The sequence below is a fragment of the Homalodisca vitripennis genome, chromosome 2, assembly GCF_021130785.1.
Source record: "Homalodisca vitripennis isolate AUS2020 chromosome 2, UT_GWSS_2.1, whole genome shotgun sequence".
In the NCBI taxonomy this organism is placed as follows: domain Eukaryota; kingdom Metazoa; phylum Arthropoda; class Insecta; order Hemiptera; family Cicadellidae; genus Homalodisca; species Homalodisca vitripennis.
This window is the reverse complement of record NC_060208.1, coordinates 137,906,222-137,931,570: the sequence shown is the minus strand read 5'-3', so window position 1 is coordinate 137,931,570 and position 25,349 is coordinate 137,906,222. Positions and strand designations below refer to the sequence as shown.

General features: G+C 33.3%; 2 protein-coding genes across 5 annotated transcripts in view; one reads left to right on the top strand and one right to left on the bottom strand.

Moving 5' to 3' along the window:
- The window catches only part of LOC124354783 (activating signal cointegrator 1), a 50,228-nt gene that overhangs the window by 5,241 nt on the left and 19,638 nt on the right, over nucleotides 1-25,349 (bottom strand). For 3 of the 4 annotated variants that reach the window (XM_046805484.1, XM_046805483.1, XM_046805485.1), the window contains exons 7-13: nucleotides 24,826-24,971; nucleotides 23,361-23,524; nucleotides 21,596-21,676; nucleotides 18,777-18,925; nucleotides 17,784-17,953; nucleotides 13,689-13,810; nucleotides 1,306-1,494 (exon numbers count right to left, since the gene is read on the bottom strand). In XM_046805484.1, coding sequence (XP_046661440.1) covers nucleotides 1,306-1,494; nucleotides 13,689-13,810; nucleotides 17,784-17,953; nucleotides 18,777-18,925; nucleotides 21,596-21,676; nucleotides 23,361-23,524; nucleotides 24,826-24,971 — 1,021 coding nt within the window. The remainder of the gene's footprint in view (nucleotides 1-1,305; nucleotides 1,495-13,688; nucleotides 13,811-17,783; nucleotides 17,954-18,776; nucleotides 18,926-21,595; nucleotides 21,677-23,360; nucleotides 23,525-24,825; nucleotides 24,972-25,349) is intronic. The other variant, XM_046805486.1, reaches the window with a different exon arrangement.
- LOC124354790 (U6 snRNA-associated Sm-like protein LSm7) overlaps nucleotides 2,587-25,349 on the top strand; it is a 48,390-nt gene continuing 25,627 nt past the window's right edge. The window contains exon 1 of the mRNA XM_046805499.1: nucleotides 2,587-3,003. The gene's annotated coding sequence lies outside the window, so the exon portion shown is untranslated. The remainder of the gene's footprint in view (nucleotides 3,004-25,349) is intronic.

The window sequence follows — 25,349 nt, the reverse complement described above, 5'->3', positions numbered from 1 at the left end:
TTATTGAGAATGATCTTCAAGCCAGTGCACCAGATGTTTGGCAGCTACTAGAAATATCACTTTCGTGGCCTATCACAACAGCAAGCGCAGAAAGATCGTTTTCTACACTACGAAGGCTAAAGACATTTTCTTCGAAGCACCATGACAGAAGACCGCTTAAGTGGGCTTGCCCTGATGTCTAATTGAGCAAGAATTGACGTCTGAATACATGAAAGATAAAAACTAGATCTGTTAGTTGACAGATTTTCAAATCTAGCCGATAGGAGGCTAATGCTTCATTAGAAGTAACGAAAATTGGTTCGTTGAAAACCATTACTGTAGTTTTCTGTTCACCTTAAAACTTTGTCTTGTACACAAATTTGTTTTTTGTGTTATAAATGTCCTTGCAGTTATGTCTAGAATAGAGTAAACTTGTATAATTTGAAATTGAGTCTTTTTACAATCCATCAATATAGTAAAAATTGATTAAAACCAATGTTTAACAAAAATACACATATACTTTACTTTAGTTCTTAAAGTGGTAGTTTTCAAAAAAGTTTCCACGGGACCACCCCCCCCCCCCCCCCCGGAGACCCCGTGCCCCCCCCCAAATTATTAGGTCACGCTACGCCTATGACTACAGAAATGAGTAAAGATATAAAAACAAGTCCCATATAAGATAATCTCGCATCTGATTCATTAATAGAGTCCTGAGCTAGTGGGGAGAGGGAATGAGGCAATAGTTTACTCTGAGCGTGAGCACAATGTGCTTATTTCAAAACATCACATTTATTTAACTTACTCTATTTCATTGATTATTATTTTTTTAATTTTGCTACAATAACAATTATTAATATATTTGTTAATTTTTGATCCATTACAGGTATAAAAATTCACTACATAATATTGAAAATTAAATTTTAATATGTGACCTGAAAGACAGGAGGTTAACTTATTGTACAGTTAAGTCCCTCTCGTCCTTCCCCCCCCCCTTAGTTACGCCACTGAATTCAAATAAGAGCATATAAACATTTCTTTATACTTAATTTAGCTTATATCTGGATTTTAAATCACCATATCCTAATCAGTTTTTATTTTCTTTAGCTTTATATGTATTTTAAAATTTCATCTTCAACAATAACTTCTTATTTGAGAGCCGGGATTAATTCTGAAATGTAAAAGAGTTACATTATCAAGAGAGTTTGAATGGACTTATTTTAATACCAGATCGACATCAAACCTACAAAGAAACTGCTATGTAAAATCAAAATAATACTGTCTAGAATGAGATAGTACCCCAGCCGAGCCTTTGGTTACACAACTTACAAATCTTATGCTTGCCAGAAATAGGGAAGCGGATGGGCAGCTCCTGAGGGCTGTTGCAGATGAAGACGAAGGGACTCTGACTTTCCCCAAGCGGGAATTTGCGCTGGTACTCCTCTTGTGGCAGGCAGTCCACAACATTCACACTTCCCAGTAAGCAGCCAGTCGGGTACGTCAGAGGAAATGCTTGGACTGGAACCAGAGAGGCCAGTGTTATTCTTTTATTGATTTATTCAGTCTCTAAAGAGATTGATAAAAGCGATAAGTATATTAATGGTAAATTTAAGTTTACAACTTCAATAAATGTTGTAAATTGCTGTAAAGATAAATATGAATATGGTACTCTGATAATTCACTGTTAAGTAAGTAATCTTTAGAACTGTTCATTAGAGCATGTTGAAATTATCAATATTAAAATATAATTTTGTTGCTAAAGCGTTTTTTCTATAAAGAAATGGCCGTTCCCCTTCCCAATTGTCAACAGGCTCATTGGTAGTTACTTATAACCAATCCATATTTAATTCTAAATCTAACAAATGCTATAACATAACAACCAAAAACTTTCTCCCATACGTTATGGTTTATGCAATTTAACAAAATAGTCATAGAAGTTTATGAATAATTTTACTTTAGTGTACTAAACAAATATTTCCCAATAGCCCCCTCCTTGCTAGTTTGAAAATATTTTTGGGCAGTTACCAACTCCAAAAACTCTATTTTCTCATCCTCACGAAAATGAAATCAGTTTCTTAGTGGTCTTGGACATATATTGGCTTTCCTGCCAATTACATCACACCAGCTTCCCTCAGGAGAGTATTGACAATACAAGGAATTCTCAGTTACCTTATCTCATCTACATAAATGTGGTACCCTCTGTTTTTGATCCATCAAGACTCAACTAAATACAGTACTAATAAAATTAAACCTAGCATTTTATAGCCTCACAAATAAAATGCTATATAACAATTATGTATTTCTTAATGATTCTTTCTAGGAAGTAGTCAACCCTACTAAGTAACAATACTAAATAGACCATACCCACTCATTCAACCCATCATTTACACAATTCATTACAATCATTACACCACATTACTATGACTAAACTAACATTTACTTACGAGAATAATAAACTGTGACAATGAATAATGATTGTGGAAGTGATAACAAAAATACTAAAGAAGAGAATATTCTGACAGTTCTTGATAAGGGAGATATGTGTGACCATTTTTAGTTATTTATAAACCTTTTCACAATAGGAGGGGAAAGGAGGATGAGGGGGAGAGGAGTTGGAGCCGGAAATATTAGTTTCAGTTATGCAACTACAGTCAGTAGTTAAATTCATTAAGATTTCCTATCCCATTCACATTTGTTCAACAAACCAAGTTTGACCATTTATTTTGTAATTTACCAGTTTAAATTTGAAACATGCAATGGTTCATTCATTGTATTTTATTAATTCTCTTTTTTGCATATCATTACTATGCTACATTAAATTTTGACTAGAGGAATGAAAATTAATAATGATGATCACTATACGTATCTCTATAATAAATTAACCAATGGTTTTAAATTCTGTTCAGTGAAATGTTTATTTTACACACAACCAAAATAAAAATTACAATTACCGACAGTGGAGTGATATGAAGTATATGATAGTGCAACTAAATTTCAACTCAGATAAAGATGAATATAGGAGTAAGAGTAAGTAAACCTAATTATTTATATTATTTTGAAACATCAACAACGGGCTAAAACCTACCCCTAAACCAAAAATGTATGAATGTAAATGAAAGAATAATTTAACTAATTAAATGTTGTTTTAACATTATTTTGCACATCAAATTTTTACTATTTAATTATTTAATAGTTATAAAATTAATTTTCATGTATTAAACTTGCTATTTGCTAACGCTTTTTAGGTCAGGGTAATATTTTTTTAATTTTAGGATATCCAGTTTTATAGTTTTGTCAATGGTTAATAAGTGACCTCTTGCCTCCTGAAAGATAAATGGGTGATTTTTTCAAGCATTTGAGAAACATGCCTTTTAGATTTAGAATCTTGTGTAAAGTTATCAACAAGATGTTGACTGTAATAGTTACACAGGAGATAAAATCATTCATACAGATGTGGGTGGTGTACTGAGGGCTGGAGGATTATTTCAGTTAGTTCTGAGATCCAACGCTAGGACTGCACCATGTAACGTTGACTGTTACCGTTCAAATATTTACTACCTGAACCTCTCACTCCGAACTCTCTGTCAGAACACTCACTTTTCCCGGGTCTCAATTTATAGCATTGATGAGTTTTCTTCTGTGTAACTAAAATGCAATCAAACATTTTACTATTATTTAACATTAGAAATGTATAAAATATTGTCATTTTTTGAGATGATTGTTATTATAGCAGAGTGTCAATAATCCAACCTAAACCGGCTCGGCAAGATCGAATAAGCAAAAAAGGTTGGATAACATGGAAAATAATAAAAAGAACATTGAAATTGTGTAAAAATCCCCTATACACGATCCAACCAATCCATGGATAATTCTGCCGACACATCTGATTCCAAGTCTGTCGTTCCCACACACTGTTCGATCTGTCTGCGGTCAGGCAGTGTGTGTGGCAACGACTCCTGGAATTAGACGCCTCGGCAGACGTGTCCAAGGATTGGTCGAATTGTGTATGGGGGCTTTTAATTTTATTTGTACATCAAAATGAACTTAAGGCAAAGTAATAAAACACGATTTACAGTAGGTACATATTCACATACAGTGCAGTGAACTATGAAACTAAACTTAAGCTTGGGTAAAAAAAGTTTGATTGTTTTTTTTTCTCGCTGTTTGTCTTTTTCTGGCCGCCAAATCTTGCAGTCTCCTCAAAAGTAAAACCTCGGTAGACGATATTTCCTCCAGCTGCTCTGCATACTTTGAAGCCATTTGTAAAGCTTTGTGTCCTTTGCAGTGTGAAACTTCTGTGCACTTTCCTCTAACACCATCATCGTCTTCTTCTCCTTTTCCATTTGCAATGTTCACTATTTCTTCATCAATCACTTCATATTGTTCATCTTGGGTAATCTACTTATTCACGTCCTCTTCTGTTGCGATTGCGCAACCCAGCACTTATTGTAACAATAGAAGTAGACTAGTGTTGTCTGGTTCGGTCTCCTTTGGTATATTTTCAACACACGGGGAATCTTCATTTTCTTGGAGCAAACCTTTTCATGATTTAGCAATGGTGTTTGCTCCAACACTCTCCCATGATGGTGCAACATCTTTCCAATTTAGATGACACAATTTGTTCACCATGTCTTCTCCCTGGTCCATAGCTTTAATTAAAGAAGAAAATAGGTTTCTTCGATAATTACTCTTCTATACTTCTTCAATTTGTAATAGAGACCAATCTTATCACAGTTGAATATTTGATCACCTGTAAGCTTTCATTGTCCAAAAGCATATAAGTTTGTCCCTAAATGATTGAACGGCTTCACAGTTTACTGAAAGCTTGTCGCCACAGATATTAAACTGCCGAATTCCGTAACTATATTCCATCTATCGATCCAATGTACACTAGCTGTGAAATCAGGATCACCTTCGTTAAGTTCATTTTGAAACTTTAAGCCTTTTTGTTATAAGATTGGTCCTGATATTGGTACACTTTTATCTCTATGTTGAGTAAACCACAGGTACAAAACTTCGCTTACTTTTTCATACTTACATTTTTCATAATCTTCTGATTTTCCAAAGCAGTTGCCATGACTCTCTGAGAACACCATTTTTCAATATCATTGGGATTCCTCTTTCAACTCCTACCATTGTTTTTTCCTCGTAATAATTTTACACTACTTTTAATAAGTTTCACCATTACCTAATCTCTTCAAGGCTTTCAGTTTTTCTTCCATTGGCACAACTATCTTTTTACGTTTTGAAGCCATCACCACAACTTTTAGAAATGACAAAATCAAAATACAACTAACAGTCTAACAAAATGGTAGAAACGAAACAAGAAAAAAATACACAAGACGACCTACCAGCGAAAGAGCTATGTGTGCGCAAAAAGCCCTTGAGGCTTAAGTGCATGGCAGTAGGCCGCCCCAAGGAGAAAAAAAAAAAAAAAAAAAAAAAAAAAAAAAAAAAAAAAAAAAGCACTGAGGACTGTAGTGCGCCAAAACAAAGAGAAAGTGAGGTTACCAACCTGTCACCTGGCGTGCAAATATATTGCGTACAGTCAGGTAAAAGAAAGGGGCTGCCTTGTGTGGGCATCTGCTGCGTACAGTCGGTGCGACGAAAGGGGCTGCCTTGTCCAACATATTGCGTAAAATCATGTTGACATATTGCCCCAGAAGATCAAATAACTCGGAAGGCCGAAAAACCAAGACTCTACTGTATAGTTATCAGTCAGCCGAGCAGTGCGGACCGTAGAGCTGTAGCTGCAAGTTCAAGGTCAAACGTAACACGAGTTGTACTCATAACCTGTCGCGACCAGGTTATTGCAATTTCAATAGTTTTATTGTGACTGATTAAATAATGGAGGTTAACTGTAGCGTTTGCAAACTTCCGTGCGAAAACGAAGTGAAGTGCGTTGGGAATTGTGGAGTTGTTTGTCATTTCAAGTGTGTGTCTAGTAAAACTCGCGGCTCGAAGAAAGAGTGGTTCTGTGACACGTGCAAGCCCGAGAAGGATACGTCATCTTTGTTAAATAGCAATCAATCAGTAATGGTGTCGTCTATAAGCAAGGAGTTTCTAGTTAACACAACGGAAGCTTTTAAACAAGAAATGTTTGCGGAGCTTAGAAAAAACACCCAAGAAAATAGTGAACTGCGTGAGTCAGTGAGTTTTCTGTCAAATTCTGTTGACAAGAACAACGATCTTATGAACGCTGTCATGAAAGAGCTGAAGAAGACCCAAGAAGAAAATCTTCAACTTAAAAAGGAAAATGCCCAGCTCAGTGAGTCAGTCAGCCACCTAGGAATACGAGTCAGGAACCTGGAGCAGTACTCTAGAAGACAGAACATCGAGATCGATGGGGTGCCAGAAACACAGGGTGAAAACGTCACTGCTGTCCTAGAAGATGTTGCGAAGGCGATAGGAGTGGAGATAAAGAAGAGATGGAAGAGAAAGTAGTCGCCGCACACCGCATACCATCCTACAACAAGCGCAGGACGGCTCCCATCATCGTCAAGTTCGCTACCTACGAGGAGAGAGATGTCTGGATCTCGAACTTCAAGGCAGTACGACCTCTAACAGCAAGTAAGGTGAACCCTAGCTTTAACAGTTCCGAGAAGATCTTCATCAATGAACATCTTTCTCCAGAAAACAAACAACTACTAGCTAGAGCCAAGGAAAGTGCGAGGGACAAAAACTACAAGTATGTGTGGAGTAGAGACGGTAAAATTTTTATGCGTAAAGAAAACGGGGAAAAATGCAAAAAAATTGACTCGTTCGATGACTTAGACAACTTGTAAAGTAATCTCAAGCAATCTCTTAGTTACATTGGCGTTATTAAATAGGCCTACCTCGTGTAGCATACACTATGATTTGGACCAAAATTTTTTCCCCAATAAAGAATGTAATAATCTGTCTCTAATCCACTAAAACATAAGAAGTCTTCGGAAAATTTTTGACATGTTCCTAGTATATGTACATAAATTAAACAGAAACATAGACATTATTATTTTAACAGAAACGTGGATCTTTGATGAGGAGAAAGTACTTTTTTCAATTCCGAATTATACTGCTTTCTTTAATTGCAATGATACATACAGAGTGGGAGGGATAGTTATATTTATTAGTAATTGCGTTAAAGCTAAGCAGATAGAATGTACCATGAAAACTGCAGACATTTTATTACTAGAAATAAGTCATGGTCAGTCAATTATGTCTCTTTTCAGGTTATACAGAAAACGACAGAAAACACGACTTTTCAGAACAAGTATTTTTATCAGAACTCGAACCAACATTAAATAAGTTTAAGAATAATTGCGTGTTTGTAGGCGATGCAAATATAGATATTAAAAAATGTTCAACAGACTCCGAAAAATATTTATCTCTATTGCTTAACAATGGTTTCAGTTCACTTATAAATGAATACACTAGAATAACACATATCTCTTCTTCTTGTCTAGACCAGGGGTTCCCAAACTGTGGTACGCGTACCCCCTGGTGGTACGCGAGACGTTGCCAGGGGGTACGTGAGCAGGACCTCGCCAGTTTGCTATTATGTTCCGGCTGATGCGAGGGAAATTTCGGGTTGCGGGAAAAGCGAGGGAAGTTTTGTTTTGCGCGACCAGTGGCTACATCACTGACGCTCTCCACCTTCTAGTTTCTTTGTCAGTTTGTATATCGTCTGCCAGTCTGCAAAGTGTGTGGTTTTAAGCGTGTGTCATACTGCCACATTATTCGTGTTATTTTATTCATTATTTCATAGACAGTGTTTGTTATAGTAATATGGATAAGTGGTTAAGCAAGTCTTCAAACATTAAGAAAAAGCAAAGAGTTTCATCATCACTTGAAGAAGGTAATTTTACTCCTGTACCTAGTACGTCTTCATCAAAAGATCAAAGTTCTTCAGTGTGTTCTGCGAAGCCATTAGGTAAACAAACATGCGTTCAAAAAAGGAGTAAATATGATACCAACTACTTGTCTTATGGATTTACTTATAATGAGGTCCATGACAATGAAGTTAGGCCACAATGTGTAATTTGTTTGGAAACACTTTCTCACCATGCAATGAAACCTTCTCTTTTAAAGCGTCATTTCCTAACAAAACATGAAAATTACAAAGATAAACCATTAGATTTTTTTTAAATAAGGAAGCTTCATTAAAAGGCAACAAGACAAATATTAATTCTTTTACCAGTTTGAATTTAAAAGCGGTTGAGGCTTCCTATAAAGTTAGTATTAGAATTGCTCAAGAGGGCAAACCACATACTATTGGGGAAACATTAATACTGCCAGCAACTAAAGACATTGTGTCAACCATGTTAGGACAAAATGAGGCTAAACAGATTGATTCACTTTCGCTTTCAAACAATACAGTTTCAAGAAGAATTAGTGACATGGCTGCTAATGTAAAGGAAACATTACTCATAAAAATAAAAAAAGCAAATATTTTGCTATTCAAATTGATGAAACGACTGACGTAACTAACATGGCTCAGCTAATATGTTATTTTAGGTACGAAGATGGAAATACTGTTGGAGAAGACATGTTATTTTGCCAAAACTTGCCTTCACACACAAATGCAGATGAAATATTTGGAAAATTAGACACATTTATTCGAGAAAACGAGTTGAACTGGGAAAAATGTGTAGGAATTTGCACAGATGGGGCAAATGCAATGGCTGGAGTTCATAAGGGAGTTGTTACTCAAGTGCAGCAAGTAAGCCCAAAGGCTAAGTTTATTCATTGTAGTCTTCACCGAGAAGCCTTGGTTACAAAGAGATGTCCAGCAGAGCTGAAAAATGTACTGAATGAAGCAGTAAAGACAGTAAATTTCATTAAAGCCAGAGCACTAAACTCACGCCTTTTCCATAATTTATGTGATGAAATGGATAGTATTCACAAACAATTACTTCTGCACACGGAAGTAAGGTGGTTGTCGAGAGGAAGAGTGATATCTCGAGTTTTTGAACTTCGACATGAAATATTGATTTTTCTATCCGACACAGACTTTCAGTATCGTGACCGTTTTTCAGATGAATTATGGTTGAGCCGATTGGCTTATTTGGCAGACATATTCAGTATGTTAAATGATGTTAACAGGAAACTACAAGGCAGCTATAACAGCCCATTCCAAGTTATGGACAAAATCAATAGTGTGAAACTAAAACTAAGATTTGCAGAAGGGGAAGCAAAGAAAAGCCAAGTGTCATTGTTCCCATCTCTTGAATCTTTTATTAAAGAGAACGAACTTCTCCTGAGTCAAAAAATTTTGAATTACATATCAGATCATTGTAGCTCCCTCCAAGCTAGCTTCACAAAATACTTTCAAGAAGATCTGAGTTCATACTCGTGGATTAAAAACCCCTTTGCTGAAATTGAGAAAATTGTTCCAAACAGCTTTTCTCTGAAACTCAAAGAGGAACTTTTTGAGTTAAACTGCAATTCGGATCTGAAAGAAGTATTTAACAAAACCACTCTTATTGATTTTTGGATCAAACGACGTTCAGAGTATGGTGAAATTGCTGACAAAGCAGTTGAGTTTCTACTACCATTCCGAACTTCCTATCTATGTGAGGCGGGATTCTCACATCTGCTGTACATAAAAAATAAATAACAGGAACCGAATGCAAGCAGTGGAATGTGATCTCAGACTCAAGTTAAGCCCAATTATGCCAGACATCAGCAGTTTAAGCCGTTCCATTCAAGCTCATCCCTCACATTGAATAACTGATGATAACTATACGAACATTTTCATTGTGCGACATCCACAATTCTGAATTTTGTAATTTGATTATAATTAAATATATGTATTAATACAGTTTCTTGCATTTTATTATTCCAACCTAACAAGTTTTAACACAAATAACTAAAAACTAAATATATAAAATTTGTATTTTAATACATTACGGATCTGTTATTCTTATTGCATTGTATCTTTGAAATTCAGATTTTATAACATACGAGTGATTATAATTGCATATAAAAGGAAAATAAAAAAGGCAAACTAATTATGCATGTACAATTTAAAATATATGTGTTATGGGCCAAGGGGTACGCCATAATACATAATACAAACTAAGGGGTACGTCACCAAAACAGATTGGGAACCGCTGGTCTAGACCACATTTTTATAAGGCATAAAAATTTGAAAATATTTAAGACCGGAATATTTTCATATTAATATTACAGATCACAGTTTAACAGCTCTAATTGTCTTAGATGAAAAACCGACGTTACCAAAAAATGAACTACTTGAATTAAGAAAGATACATTTTGAGAAATGTAAAAGATAAGTTGCTTGTTGAAAATTGGAACGATGTTTACGTGGCTGAGGGTGTAGATGAGGCCATGAATGAATTTTATAAAACCATGAACAGAGCTATATTAGAAAGTACAGAAGTTAAAATAATTCCCCCAAAACTACGTAAAGCAAATATTAAAAGTCCTTGGATTACTGAATCCCTACTAAATAAAATAAATAAAAAACATAGTATGTATCGCACTATAAAGAAAAGGCCTTACAATGTTCCTTTAATCCAATACTTTAATAAATTTAAGACCAACCTTGAAACAGAAATAAACGAAACTAAGAAAAAATATTATGGTGATTTACTTGAAAGACACTCAGGAAATTCGGCTAAGCAGTGGGAGGTTATTAATACCATTGTCAACAAATCCGATAAAAAGGAAATAACAAGGATAAGCCTAGAAGGAGGCCATGTGGTGGACTCCCAGGAAACAATAGCGAACCTGTTCAATGAGTACTTTGTGTCTGCGCCACTGCAACTGGTGCGTGCTAGCCCGGACCCGGACCCGGCCACCCTTGCCCGCTGTTATCACCAACAGCGCTCAGTGTTCTTGACACCCGTGACTCAAGCTGAAGTCATAGGCATTATTAAAAGGTTAAAAAATAAAAAATCTACTGGGATTGATAACATTTCTGTCGCTCTTATAAAATTCATTGAGACATCAATCTCCAAAGTTTTATCATTTATTATAAATTTAAGTTTTTCTAGCGGCAAATTTCCCACTCAACTAAAGCAAGCTATTGTTGTTCCTGTTTACAAAAAAGGAGACCGGGAAATTTTACAGAATCACAGACCGATGGCTCTGTTATCAGTGTTATCTAAGATATTTGAGAGGTGCATGAGAAGCAGACTGTTATCGTTTTTAAATCAAACAGAATTTTTCTCAACTTGTCAATTCGGTTTTACAGAAGGTAAAAGCACTGAAAAAGCAATTACAAAGTTTATTGAAGGCATACTAAACAGTATGAATAATAGTAAAAAATCTACAGGATTATTCATTGACTTCTCGAAAGCTTTTGACTTGGTTAATCACAATATTCTTTTAAATAAACTACAGATTTCAGAATAAGAGGCTTATCTTTGGATTGGTTTCAAAGCTTGGACACAACGGGTGAAAGTGGGTAAGTTCTTAAGTGACTCGAAGGCCATCTCTATTGTTGTACCACAAGGCGCAGTACTATCAGCTTCATTATTTATAATTTTTATCAATGATTTACTAAAAACAAATTTTTATGGAAAGATAATCACTTTTGCTGATGACATAGCGTTACAATATATAGATTCTTATTGGGTTAATATTTTATATTATATTAAAAAAGATTTGAACTTGTTACAATCATGGTGTATAAATAATAAAATGTTGGTAAATATTGACAAAACAAAATTCATAAATTTTGATTCAAAGCACTTTGGTTTTGACAACCCTTTAAAGTTTCATTCAAGCACCGATTGTGAGCAAAATTATGATTGCAATTGTGCCGTAATTGAACAAGTAAACAATATAAAATATCTTGGATTAGTTATAGATGAAAATTTGTCTTGGAAACAACATGCACATGCAATACATTCCCAAATTCGTAAAAGTGTGAGAACTTTTTATTTTTTAAGAAATGTTTTAAACGAAAACCTGTTGCGTATACTCTACTTTTCTTTAATTCATTCTAGGTTAATTTATGGAATTGAACTCTGGGGAGGGGCAAATGATTTTGTATTAAAACCGGTTGAGGTAACACAAAAACATCTTATCAGAATAATATTACATAAAGCAAAACGAGAACCCTCTTTACCCCTTTTCAAATCCTTAAAGATTTTTCCCCTAAAGTATTTATTTGTCTTTAAAGTTCTTAAAATTTTTTACGAAAGAAGCGGAAACAATAGTTATAAACAATGTCAGTACTATACAAGAGCGTCTACACAAGGTGATTACATTAGACCAAAAGTAAATAAAATTATCTTTAGGAAATCTTTTGTATTTCTAGGCCCAAAAATATTCAATCACCTTCCTACTTCTATAAAAAGTGCTAAAAACATCAAATTATTTCAAAAAAATTTAAAAACGTGGCTTTTTGAAAATGACAGAATCAGTGAATTGCTTGAGATTATTGCTTAGGTGGACTATTAAAATGTATATTTGTGCAACAATCGGTTTTATTTTTGTATTTTTTAGTTTGTAAATATGCAATATATTTTTAGTTATAGCGCTATGTTGTGGTTTTAGAGTTGCCATTCATGTTAGCAATGTTTCTTATGCTGTTTCTTTTGTTGTCACTTTTATTTTGGATTTTTTATTTATGATTATGTTTTTGTTGTAAAAAGGAAACTTTAGTTGTAATTTTTCATTAATTTGAGAACGCTACAGTGTGGACCGCAAGTTTTTAAGTTAAAGTAAGATAATCGACTGTAAATATGTAAATTTTCTTGTAAGTTTAAGTTGTGCTAGCCATAGCTATTTAATTTTATGGCTAGTAATTCCAAGTATGTATATTATTATTTTCATTTGTAAATACTGGAGGAATAAATGATTATTGATTGATTGATATAGACATTTACTTTTTAAAATATGTATCGATACACTTTTATGTCTAACAAATAATAACAACCAAAAAGTAATATTTTATACATGAGTTAGGATATTTGATAGTGAACTAGTAAGATTCACGTGAATGGAACACTGATACAGCTATATATAACACATAACAAAGCAGTTGATACAGTAGAAAATTAACAACTTAAAAGAGGTTAAACCGCTGCCCAAATGTATAAAAATCACACACCACACACAAGTAATAGAAGTGTACTGTTACACAATAGACACTTGAAACTAGACAATAATGAATAAGAAAATGTTTGCTGATTTATTTTTAGTTTACAGGTGAGACTACGATCCATACACTAGACTTAATCTCTGAAGTCTTCTAGAAGCAAATGAAAAGTCACAGACAACTGCAAGGTCCAAAATCCCGACAAACTCTGTTTCCACCAAAATCTTTTCCTACAATCAAAAATATGAAAATGGCTTTACCACCCAAAATAGTAATTTACTCCCCCAATCTAACAGATTTCAACTCAAAATAACTTACCCATTAGTGGGTAACCGAATTCTGTGACATTCCCAACCTTAATATCAGATAGACAACCACACCAGCAAGCTCAAAATCTCAAAGAATTTCATACATACCATTCTCCATTAAGAGTTTAGTGTGCAACAGGTAGCATCAACTTCTTGTGTGCAATAATCAGACAATATATGTTAACATTGTGTTGTAAATGTTCTACTTTTTGACTTGCAGGGAATGATGACAGTGAATGACTTGCACACTACAATATTAATTGTGACATAGCTAGTCCATTTTTTTTTTATTTTATCAGAAAAATCTTGATTCACAACAACAACTAAAATCTTGCTATAGAGTTACTGACCTCCTTTCACTGATCTGTACAGAGACTCAGTGTCCTGAATCTCCTGGTCGGTGGGAGGTTTTGCAGCAGAAGCGATCCACAACCGTCCTCTGTGAGATGTGTACCAGTTTCGCCCTTCATGTCTGAAACATTCCAGCCAATCTTAGCCTTCCTTGCACACATGAACATGATACAAAGTTAATTTAAAAATAAAAATCTTTGATATTACAATAAATTAATTAGTTTAGAGTTAAATCAAAGAAGTTTTAGTTTATTTTACATTACACTAATTGATGCTTGATCATCATGTGATCATGCAAGTGATAGTACAAATTTAGTTCCAATTACCACTTTGGAATTACACTAACACTTGCAGTGGAAGTACTGCAGTTGCGTAATTGAACGATATTTTGAAGATTTCAAGGTCTGATTGTTATTCTGCTCTGATGGTTATCTTTGTTAAAGAGCACATACTGTAGAAACTGACCTATATTAGAGGCGGTTCTCCTTAATTTTTACACATGCAAATTTTTAATGTAAGAAAAATGTGACGTAAAGGGTGGGGGGCATTTGGTTCTGAGTTGGATTTGGAGGCTGGCTGCTATTTTATCGAATAATCTGAAATTTGTTTGTTGTAAATGTTTAATCACTCTCCAATCAGGGTAACCCACATACTCTTTCTTGATTCTTTTGAGGAGATTACTGCAATTCTTTATAAAATGGTCTAATTACACAACTGTGATTGGGGGTGATTTTATTTTGTAATTTTTGATGTAAAACTATAGGGTAGTAATTGTTCTAAGCAAATTTCTTTAATCTTTTGCGACAGTTTATAACTTTTTTCACCTAAATAGTCAGACTACCCGAGGAAATAACTGTTTAGGACAATATTCTTGTAAATTCCATAAAAATAATTAATACTTAGTTGTAGTATTTTTTAATTTTCCGTTTTCAGACCACCTGTGGTCTTACACTTAAAATGATTATCAATCCTAACAATCTAACGTATGTGTAGTATGCTTCTTTTAAAATTATCTTGCCAAACAAAAAAATATGCGGTTAAGCCAGACAGATTGGGGTGATTTGATTGGAAAAATAAATACTCTATGAACCCTAATGTTTTTGACGACTCAGATTGTCTGTTTCCATAATTTTAAATATATTAACAAATAACATAACTATCTCTCTAAACCAGTAAAAGGTAAATACCCAATAATTATAAAAAAAAAGTAATAACCTTTGGTTCAATTAATGAAATTAGCTGTCATGAAATATGATTAAATTTTCTTAGACAGTTTAGTAAACAAAATACATCAGGAATTCCCATGCAATCAAACAGACATACAATGACTTAAAGCACACCCATTACAGAAAAAGCATTAAAGAAGCCAAAAATTAAATATAACACAATGTGTCATAGAAGGGGAGTAGTAAAGTGTTGAAACAGCATGGAATATTATTAAAAGCAATAATAGTGATAGCAATGTAAGTCTTAAAAATTTCATTATATGCCCCGTTTCTTTTAATAAATTGTTTCCTTAATTCGGTTGAGACCATTAAAAACAGCATAGGCTACCTCCTAATAGCTGCTGAGCAGTTGCTTGCATCCAATGGTTATACAGTCACCGACATGTTCAATTCACATGGAATACTATAACACCACTCGATGTAATTGTACGCAATTAAGCGTTTAAAAAACTCTGATTGTAATGATGTATACCTAATGTCTAAATAATAAGTTAAAGAAAATCATTTATAACCTATAACTATACCTGTTACCTGCTGCTTTAACCTTTGTCTATCAGAAGGAATATTTCCTAAATGAATTAACAATTTAAAGGATTAGTCCAGTGTTTAATAAAGGATACAAAGGGAAAAAACCTGAGAGCTATCATGCCCAAATTTCCAGTTATTCCTGATAATATCCCTAAATATTTGAACTTTTAGTTTTTGATAAGTTAAGTAAGTTATTTTGAAAAAAAAAATCTTTTAAGTCTTTCTCAGTTTGGTTTTAGAAAAGGTAATAAGTCCACAGTAGATGCCATAGTTAAGCTGGTGCATGAAGTGCTACCAGCGTGTTTGAAAGTAAGGTTTTGCTCGGGCTACTCTTTGTGACTTGAGCTAAGACTTGACTGTGTGGAATAACTCAGAATTATTGTTCAATTGAAATTACTTTGGAGTTCTTAATTTGCAGATGGAATTTTTTTAGATCATACCTTTTTGAGCGTAAGCAGAAGGTTTTAGTAAATGGCGATAGGTCAATGGAGGTTTCACGTTTAGAATATGGTGTCCTCTGGGATCGGTTTTAGGTACCTTTGCTCTTTTTAATTTCTATTAATGACATAACCAGCTTTTATAAATTGTTAAAACATCCTGTATGCAGACGATACAACTTTTCGTTTACATCAATTCAATTATACGATACTCTAATGTCTTGGCACAAAAGTGCTTTAGATAGGGCCATCGGGTTTGGTTTAAGGCAAACGGTTTTTTCTTTTGTATGAAGAAAATAAACCATAAAACGATAATTTTGACTTTAAGACCTTTTTGATATTAATATTAAATACCAATTTTGATTCAATTTTTCCAATCAAGTAATGTTTTGGGAGTACAAAATTGATAAAAATCTATCTTGCGGGACCTCACATTGATTATATTAGCTCAAAAATTGTCTGGGTTATCTTCTTAATGAAAAGGATTACTTGCCGTAATTGAACACATAAAATTATATTAGATCCGCGTATTTTTCCTTACTTTCAGTCCCAATTCTTTACGGTTCGGTTTAATATTTTACGGCAAACTTGCTGCAGGAATAAATGAAATATTAATTTTGCAATAAAAAGTTATCAGATTCAATTTGTTTAGTTAGGTATTGGTGATCGTGCCTTTTTTTTAGAAACATTGTAGACCATTTTTATTAAGTCAAAAATTCAAAAACGTTATTAATTTGTTTGTGTACTGGACTTGGTTTTGTATACCTTTCGCAACCCTGTACTATAATGTATGCCGAGTCACAATTTTTACGAGGAGTAAGGCAAGTTTGCTTACTAAAATTAATTTCTGTAGGCTAGATAAATCAGTTATATAGTCACCAGGTTTTTTCATTGATAAATTTTATATTAAGTTGTATCATGTTTGCTATTTTTTAAGTATTCATAGATATAGTTTTGGGTAATTGGCTTCTAGTGTTGGCTTTTAGCACAATCCGTTTTATCATGGATAAGAATTTTGGAGCAGGAATCTCTTCCTTGGGTTCGCTCCGCCCGCCCCCCCACCCCGCAACAAGACTCGCACCATGCCCCTTACACTGTTCTCCATCCCCTAGCCCCGCACCGACCCTCCCTCCCCTCTAACTTTTACTTGCTTGTCTAGGGCTCTCCTCCGACACGCCCCGTCGGCCAACGTTTCCCAACCGACCTCCGCGTGCTACCCTTCACGGCTTCGTGTGTGACTCATATCCCTCAGCCACAACTCCGACACCTGGCATTCTGCATGTCCTGAGACTCGCGAGCCTATGACCGAGCGGCCCCCACTGGCCGAAAAGTCCACTTGGTACTGGGTTAGTACTGTTCGTCGCCAATCCTTCCCATTATTTTGCCCACCACTCACACTCGACTCCAGGCCGCAGAGCACCTTTATGGCCACAGTGGTTCCCGGTAGACCCGCCCTGCGACCCCCTCTCCTGGACCTTGCCATGTACCCATGGCAATGGCGCTCCGCCCGCCTTCACCCAGCTTATTATCCGGGCCCCTCTCCCCGACTCCCAGACCTACCTCGCGCAACGCCCCCTCGTTAGCTGACGGCCCGACCCTGTACCTTGTATTGGTTCTTTAACAAAATACTTTATGTAATTTTTTATTTTGTATAGTTTATGATAATAGTTTATGGTAAATTAGTTTATATTACACTAACATTTTTGATTAGTAAACTAAGTTTGACTTGGCTACTGGCTGTACTTTGACTTTGTCGATGAATGTTAAAAAATTTTGTATGGCAATTAAAATATTTATTATATTATATTTTATTATTATTATTATTATTATTATTATTATTATTGACAAATAGCATTAATATATCTATTTCAAGATAAAACTCTAAAACCGAGTCAAAACTCACTCTTTGATGCCACAAACCAACAGGGATGCCCATGGCTGGTGGAGACTCATACACAGTCCATCATCAACCATCTCCAAGTACTCCTTGTCTTGTATCTTAGTAATAGTATCTGTCTCGTGATGCATTCCTCTCTTTCCCCTCTCCAGCTCATAAATTACGTCTTCGTCATACTGAAAAAGTTAAAATTCCAAATGGCTAATGCAAAAATTATTTTTTTAAGATAAACATAAATTTACTGAAGACCAAAAAGGGGTAAAGAAAAATTGAAAGAAAACTACTTCAATGATATTTCATAATTTAAAGATGAACATAAGTGTTCAATTATAAAAAGTAAAACTAGATGTTATGCGGAAAGTAAAGAGAGATCTTTTGTTTTTGTTTTATTTAGTACCGGTAAAATGATGATTAATGTCAAAAATGCCAATTGTTGGTTTCTATTATTTCTTTTAATTTAATGTAACAATAAACGCTTTGCAAATAAGGTAAGAGGGTTGGGAAAGCCAAATAATGTATTGACGCATGCATAGTAAACCTGTAAAAGCACAAACTATGTTTTTCAAAATACATAATTTTCATTGCATATATTTAAACAAGTATCACACATTCAAATTGTATACAAACAATTTTAGGAATATAGAATTTAATTCAATTACCTAGCAAATTTTTCCCCACAAACACATTTAGAAAATTAAATATTTTTCAAAATTTTGCAGTGAGTGATTTGAAAAATGTTATACATTCTATTTCTACTGGTATAGTTCAATTTAATGCCATTATAGTAACAGTGATATTGTTGTTCTAATTAAATTTAACAAAAGTACTGATTTTATGATTCTTGCTTTATACCCATTTGTCTTTTATATGTAACGTATATATTTTTCTGAATAATTGAAACTTAGGCTAAACATTTATGTAATTTAATCTTTCTTATATCTTATTTTAAATATGTATGAATAAGACACAAAAAATTTATTAATAAAAATTGTTACTTACTCTTGGCTGCATAGGAATGGAAGGATCATAGTTTTCACTGTCGTAAAACCCTTGATCAGCAGTGTTGATGCTATTGCTGATATCTCGCAGCACTTCATCCATCTCGGCCAAGTCCATTTCATCAGGTTTGGACTCAATCATCCGCCTCACTAAAACACAGTTAATAAAGTCTCCAATCACTAACTCTAGAAAACATGTATTAGCTTTGAATAAAGTTGCATGGTCTTTATCTAAGCCTATTATTATAATATTTATAAAAATGACAGCTTTGTGTCACAGAACTTTAAAAGAAATTCTTATTAATTTATTGTAATTTACCCCATTACCATCCAATCATTGGGATTACTCTCTGTTGCAATTTTATTTATTTTCAGCAAAAATTTAGTGTTTTAAAAGTAACTTTATAACCTAAGTTCAGTTGCGCCTATTAAACTATTATTTTCAATTTTACAAAATCAGATTTTGAATCTACTCTACGATGAAAGAAACCAACAATATTACAGAAAACATACATTTATTTGCAACAAATCAAGTACAGTAAATTGAAGAAACAACTGATGATCCATTGCTAGATTTATACATTCCTATTCTTTATGAGTTAAAATGGTTTTAAATATTTGAAAGTTTCATCAGATCTTATTAGTAAAATCCTTTGTTCTGTAAAAGTGTGTATTGTGTAATGGGGTATTTCACTAGTTTGTATGGATACACACTAGTAATATTAACAGTACACTAATATTGTATAAGATATCAGTTTAGCATCACAAAGAATAAAACTTCTTTAACGTTCATCACTAGTGGAGGCTGCAAGTTTTACATTCAAATTTGTATAATTTTACATAATATATGTTCTGTAACAAACTAAACTACTTTATTGTATTTAAAATGTTATGTCATTCATAAAAAGTTTATTCAACTTTAGATTATTATAATACTGTTTAATTAAATTTTGTATCAAATTGTATTTAGATGCTCATTTGGCTTCTGGAACTTATCGTATCATGAATGTTTTTAATTTTCTAACTATACAAAACTAATTAGTAATAATTGTAACCTCATTTTCTGGAAAATATTATTCTAATAATTTTTATAGATATTGATTCTTTTATAATTATTTTTTCTATATGATCAACCAGTGTTACGGCATTGTAACAGCCATTTATCTGCTTTGGTGCTTGATTTGAATGTTGAAGTCACATGTAATAGAACAATTTGCCTTTTATTTTATTTACTCACTTTAATTAAACATATACTCAATTAATGTTGTGGTTTCCATTGAATATTATCATATTGAACTGTTAAAATGTACTTATCATAACATAAGTAACTTAACCATTTTCAATTTTCATAAGATGAATGGTTTGATTAAAAGGATTTATATATCCTTGTTTATGAGCATTAAATTAAATTAGAACTGTTTATTTAAAAATATCCTAATGGATTTTAATTTAATCAAATACATCTCTCAAATGTTTAAGTAGATTTTTTATTTCTAACCCTTTCTGATCCATTTGTTTGGGCAGTGGATTCTTGCCATACCTGGGTTAAAGTGTGGGTGATAAAGTTAGAAAAATGCTTTGAGATTACTTATATTACATTATTCAAGTTTTGGTTCCAGCTGCAACATTATCAAACAAATTTATTAACATGATAGCTTAAACTTTATACTTCACCATTTTTGTTTCCTTTATTTTTCTCTATTGAGTTCATTCTAACTACTATCATTGGCGTTATTTAGGGGCTCAAACATTTCTAAATCAATAAAAATATTATCACTAATGTCAAACTGAATGGTTTCAATGCTATCATTATTCACACTTGTGAGGCATAAACAATTGTGTCTTGGGGCATAAACAATCAGTTAATAAACAACAAGTGGCTGATACAGTTTAATAGTTTTAGAAATCCAAATACCAACATGATCTTGTTAAAACTCTATCAAATGGCAAAGTAATCTGTGTTGGAGCAGGTTCAGGGAGGGGATTGGAACAGGAAGGTTACAATGTAGTTCTTGTCTCAACAGACAATTGGAAATAGTAAACATTTTATATATATATATATATATATATATATATATATATATATATATATATATATATATATATATATATATATATTATATATATATATATATAATATACATATATATTGTGTTTTCTTATAAGAACTATAATAATATAAAGGGGTAATTATTAAAATTAATTTTGGCAATAGACAATGTTAATAGTGGATTAGATTTGCTCACTAAACACCACCATTGTATTTAACAAATATTAAACTACTGAGTTAAAATAATGTTTCTGATATTCATATTGCATTCTACTAATATTGTTGGTTAATGATAAATTTAAATATGATCTGTATACAGATGTTCTTTGTTCAAAGTTCATTACTGACGATGGATGAATTGAAAGGATAACAGGATTTTGGAAATTTGCCATCAATCTGTGTTAAAAACTGTAACAATATGTTACAAGAACTAATCTACCCTCTTCTTTAGGTGACAGGAAATCTAACACATAATGTTAAGTGTGCGTGTACAAGAACAATTCCAAAGAAATCTGTAATAAACATGCCCAAGTCATCCTTAACAACAAAAAGTTGTACATACAATTTTCAACACATATTTCATGATAACCAGTCCCAAAAACAGGAGCATAAGTTAATTTTGAAACATGAAAAAAACAACAGTTACATGTTCTTGTAACAAGTGGTTTTTGCTAAGAGACAATATAGCAAATGTCCAAAATCTGTTATGCTATACAGATGTTCGGTCAAAAAATTGATTTTTTACTGATGATTTAACAAAATAAGCTTACATGGACTTAGCTCATCTGCTGCAGTTTCTCCCAAACAAGCTATTTCAATTTGTTGAACAATATTTCTGGCACTTGATGAACCTTAATAACATACAGATTTTCATAAAGATTTTATATTTTGAAACCACAATGGTTCAAAGTAAATAATTATTCTGAAGTTGAATGCAAAAGAAATTATGGTAAATTTTGAATATCAGGAGTCAACTTGAAAAATTAAACTACATGTGTGGTTTCTATTCTTCCACTTATCAGTTTTATCATTCACCACACGGAACCAGTTGGTTCCTAGTTTTTTTTTGTTTTTTTTTTTCGAGAACTGGTGAATCTCAGAATTAACTGTACAAATTAACATCACTAAATCTGAGAGCTTATTATAATAAAATCATAAGTGAATTTGTGAGCAATAAAAATAATCTCTGGCTACGAAAAAAGTAGGGACTAATCTAGTTACTATCCTACAAAAAAATAATCCGAAACAGATTTTGAACCTTAAATCCAGTCTAGGTTGTGTTTAAGAACTCATCTAACACTGATCAATTTATTACCTTTCAGAAATTTTTAAGACCTAGCTATTTTTGGGATTTCCATCCTTGAAACTACATGAATAAAATGTCTTCTGGTTATATGAGTAGAAACCCTGATTATAGTAAATATTTGTGCTGTTCGAAAACCTTTGGCTACTACAAACTATCACAACCGAATCTCTAATGCTCATCCAGTTTTATATTCAACTCTTTTACTGCTGTTAAGACATGTAGAATCAAGGTATTCATATGTCATTACAGAGCACCATAGATTTATCACTTAGTAGGGGTAGTTTTTACCACCCTATACGGCTACTAAAGATCTTGGTTAATTTTTGCAAAAAACTAGTGATGATTTGGGTCATTTCAAGAAATGTTGTAATTTTGTTGTCTAGTGCACTTACTTATAGAAAGAGAAAGTCACTTGTCTATCGTAAAGGTTAGTAGCAAGATTTACTATCTCTGCATAAGCCACTTACATTTATTGTAAATTCCATTACTTTATCATGTTATCAACATTGTTATCCTGTTTTAATAATGTGTCAATATTTTAATTGAGTGGGTATTAGCGCATTCAACAAAAATTCTACTAAAAATAAGTGATATTCAAAACTGAAACAAACACACCCCAGGCTCCCCAGGAGGGTTCTTACTGGCTCTTCTGGCTGGTTTGTTCCTTCCAGTTGAACCTACACTGGGTACAGCAAAATCAATGTGTCTCTTAAATCTGGGCAACCCTCAGGAGTGGCATATCACTAACCGCAAATGTCAACATATTGAGTGTAAGGGTAGATTAATAGGTCTAGTCTATTGTAGAGGATGACTGTTGGAGTTGATGGTATTCTTAAGTGTTTATGACACTTATTAGCCTGGACATAAGAGTGTGCTACCCCTGTCCATTTTGGTTAGAGAGCCTAGTACATAGCTGGTCTCCCCTTCTTCCAAGGTGACATGACTGACATATAGTACCTGCAATCCTTCCTCATGGATCTACAGAAGGCAGTCTACCCCAACCTTACCCATACTGAATATCCTGTCACTCCGGAAGCAAGAACAAAGGTTCTTTTAGGACTAAATGCAATGATAGGTTTATCAGCTTATTGTCCTAAGAGGACAAAAACCCCCAATCTGAAAATTTAAACATTCATTCAAAAACTGTAGCTTATTAAAATTCCAGCCACCACAGTTTTTAATATCTGTAGACACTTTGGTATGTAATAGTCATATAAAGTAGCACCTACGTCCAATATCGAGAGTCATTTTTTGGTCCCTTCGTGACTGGTGTTTCCTAGCGTGGTACTCTTCCTCTTTTTTCTTGAGCCGTTCTCGCTCGGCAGTAGAGAGCCAGACAGAATTGACACAGAAGTAGTCACTTTCGTCATCTATCACCCGGGTCCGCTTCTCACTGCAAGATAGTTAGATTATTACAAGGTAGGAGTACGCCACATTATATGTCACATAACAGGCTAGACGGTGGTTACATGCAAAATGTCTAGTCTTTAACTTGTTTCATTCAGGTGTTAAAATGTCATGTGAATATACTCGGTTTGTTTACAAATTTATTTATTCTGTAATTTTCTCATTGCCATCATGGTTACTCATAAGACCAATTTAAAAATGTTCATTAACGCTTAGACAAATCACATGGAGTGACATACACATCATCGAACTCAATGTTACTTATATTGAAATGATGCATCATGCAAAATCTCAAGTCTATTAATAATAATAAGTTTATAATAATATATCTATAATTTTAAGGTCAGCTTGTTCTTGAGATATTGTATAGACAGACAGACATGATATTTTTCCACCCATTTAAGTGATAGACATTGCTAAACCTCAGCCTAATTACGTGGAAAATGATATACTGAAAGTTAAAGTCCTTTCTGAAATCTTATAATGTATAAATGGTTTGATACCACTGGTAAATGATCACAGATTTTCCAACATTAATTTTAACTTTTGCGATGCCTATCGAAATCAAAGATTTCATCATCAGATGGCTCCACAAAATGGTTTAAGAAATGGTTACTTAATAAGAAGAAAGCATGTAATTGTAAAAAAATGTAAATACAGATAGATACAAGTTTTAAATTTGAACTGTTGTAAAATAAATTTAAATCAATAATTAACACATAATTACAATTGAATACACAATTTCAGTTAAATAATGAAAGTAAAATATTGGGAATTTTACCAATCACTATTACTGTAATCTCTGGTAGCAAAAATGTTATATACCTGTACTACTCTAGCTATAGAATACAATGCTAACACTTTGGTTACAGAGTGGCTAAACTGTTAAAATTTATTGACGGACAGAATTATTGGCTGTTGTTGCCAAAGTATTCTCTCTCTATCATACAGGATTGTAGGGAGTGGAAAATGGGAGGGTATCAGTAGGGTTTAAATATAAAACAGTTTTTCAAAAAGTCATAGTTTGTTAGATTAAAGTAGTATGGGCATTGAAAAAGTGTATTGCCTACAATTATTAACCTTTTCAATACCCTCCACACTTAAACCCTTTAAAGCGAACAGTCAGACATTTCTGATTCACCATCATATTCAATTTATCTCATTGGCTACTGCTAATATTATTAATAAGTGTCTTACAATTTGTTATAAGTGTATAAGGCTAAAAAAAATAACAATAGAAAGTTATTCTTAATTTTTTATCCTGTTTTGATCAAATTTGATGCATACCTGTTACGGTCATATTCCAGTAGGCGATTGCGTTGTTCAATAGCAGCATCATGTCCTGCAGGCTTTTGGTCCATCAGCTTTTGCAGAAAATGAGCTGATTGTTTGCTACCAGAGCTCAAGTATTCCTGTTCTTCTCGTGAACAAACCTGCATATGAGTAAACTAAGTATCAATAATCATCACCAACAAGAACATTTTCACCAGATATTTCAGGGTTCACAACTTTGATTATAATGTTAACTGAAGAAATTAAAACTGTATCATACACAGTTTTATACAGTCTGTGTAAATAAAAAAAATTATAGTAACTAAAAAATAATTAGTAATAAATAACATGTTAAATGTATATTAACCTTAATACCTTCTTCTTGATCTAATACCAGCACAGCTGGAATGACTGTGTCAATAAAGCTTCAAATTTAAAACTCACAACAAAAAACTGTATACAAATTATTTAAAAACTATTAAATGGCGGTGGACACGGTCAAGGATGGTAATTTTCCTCAAAGAACTCATTGATTGAGT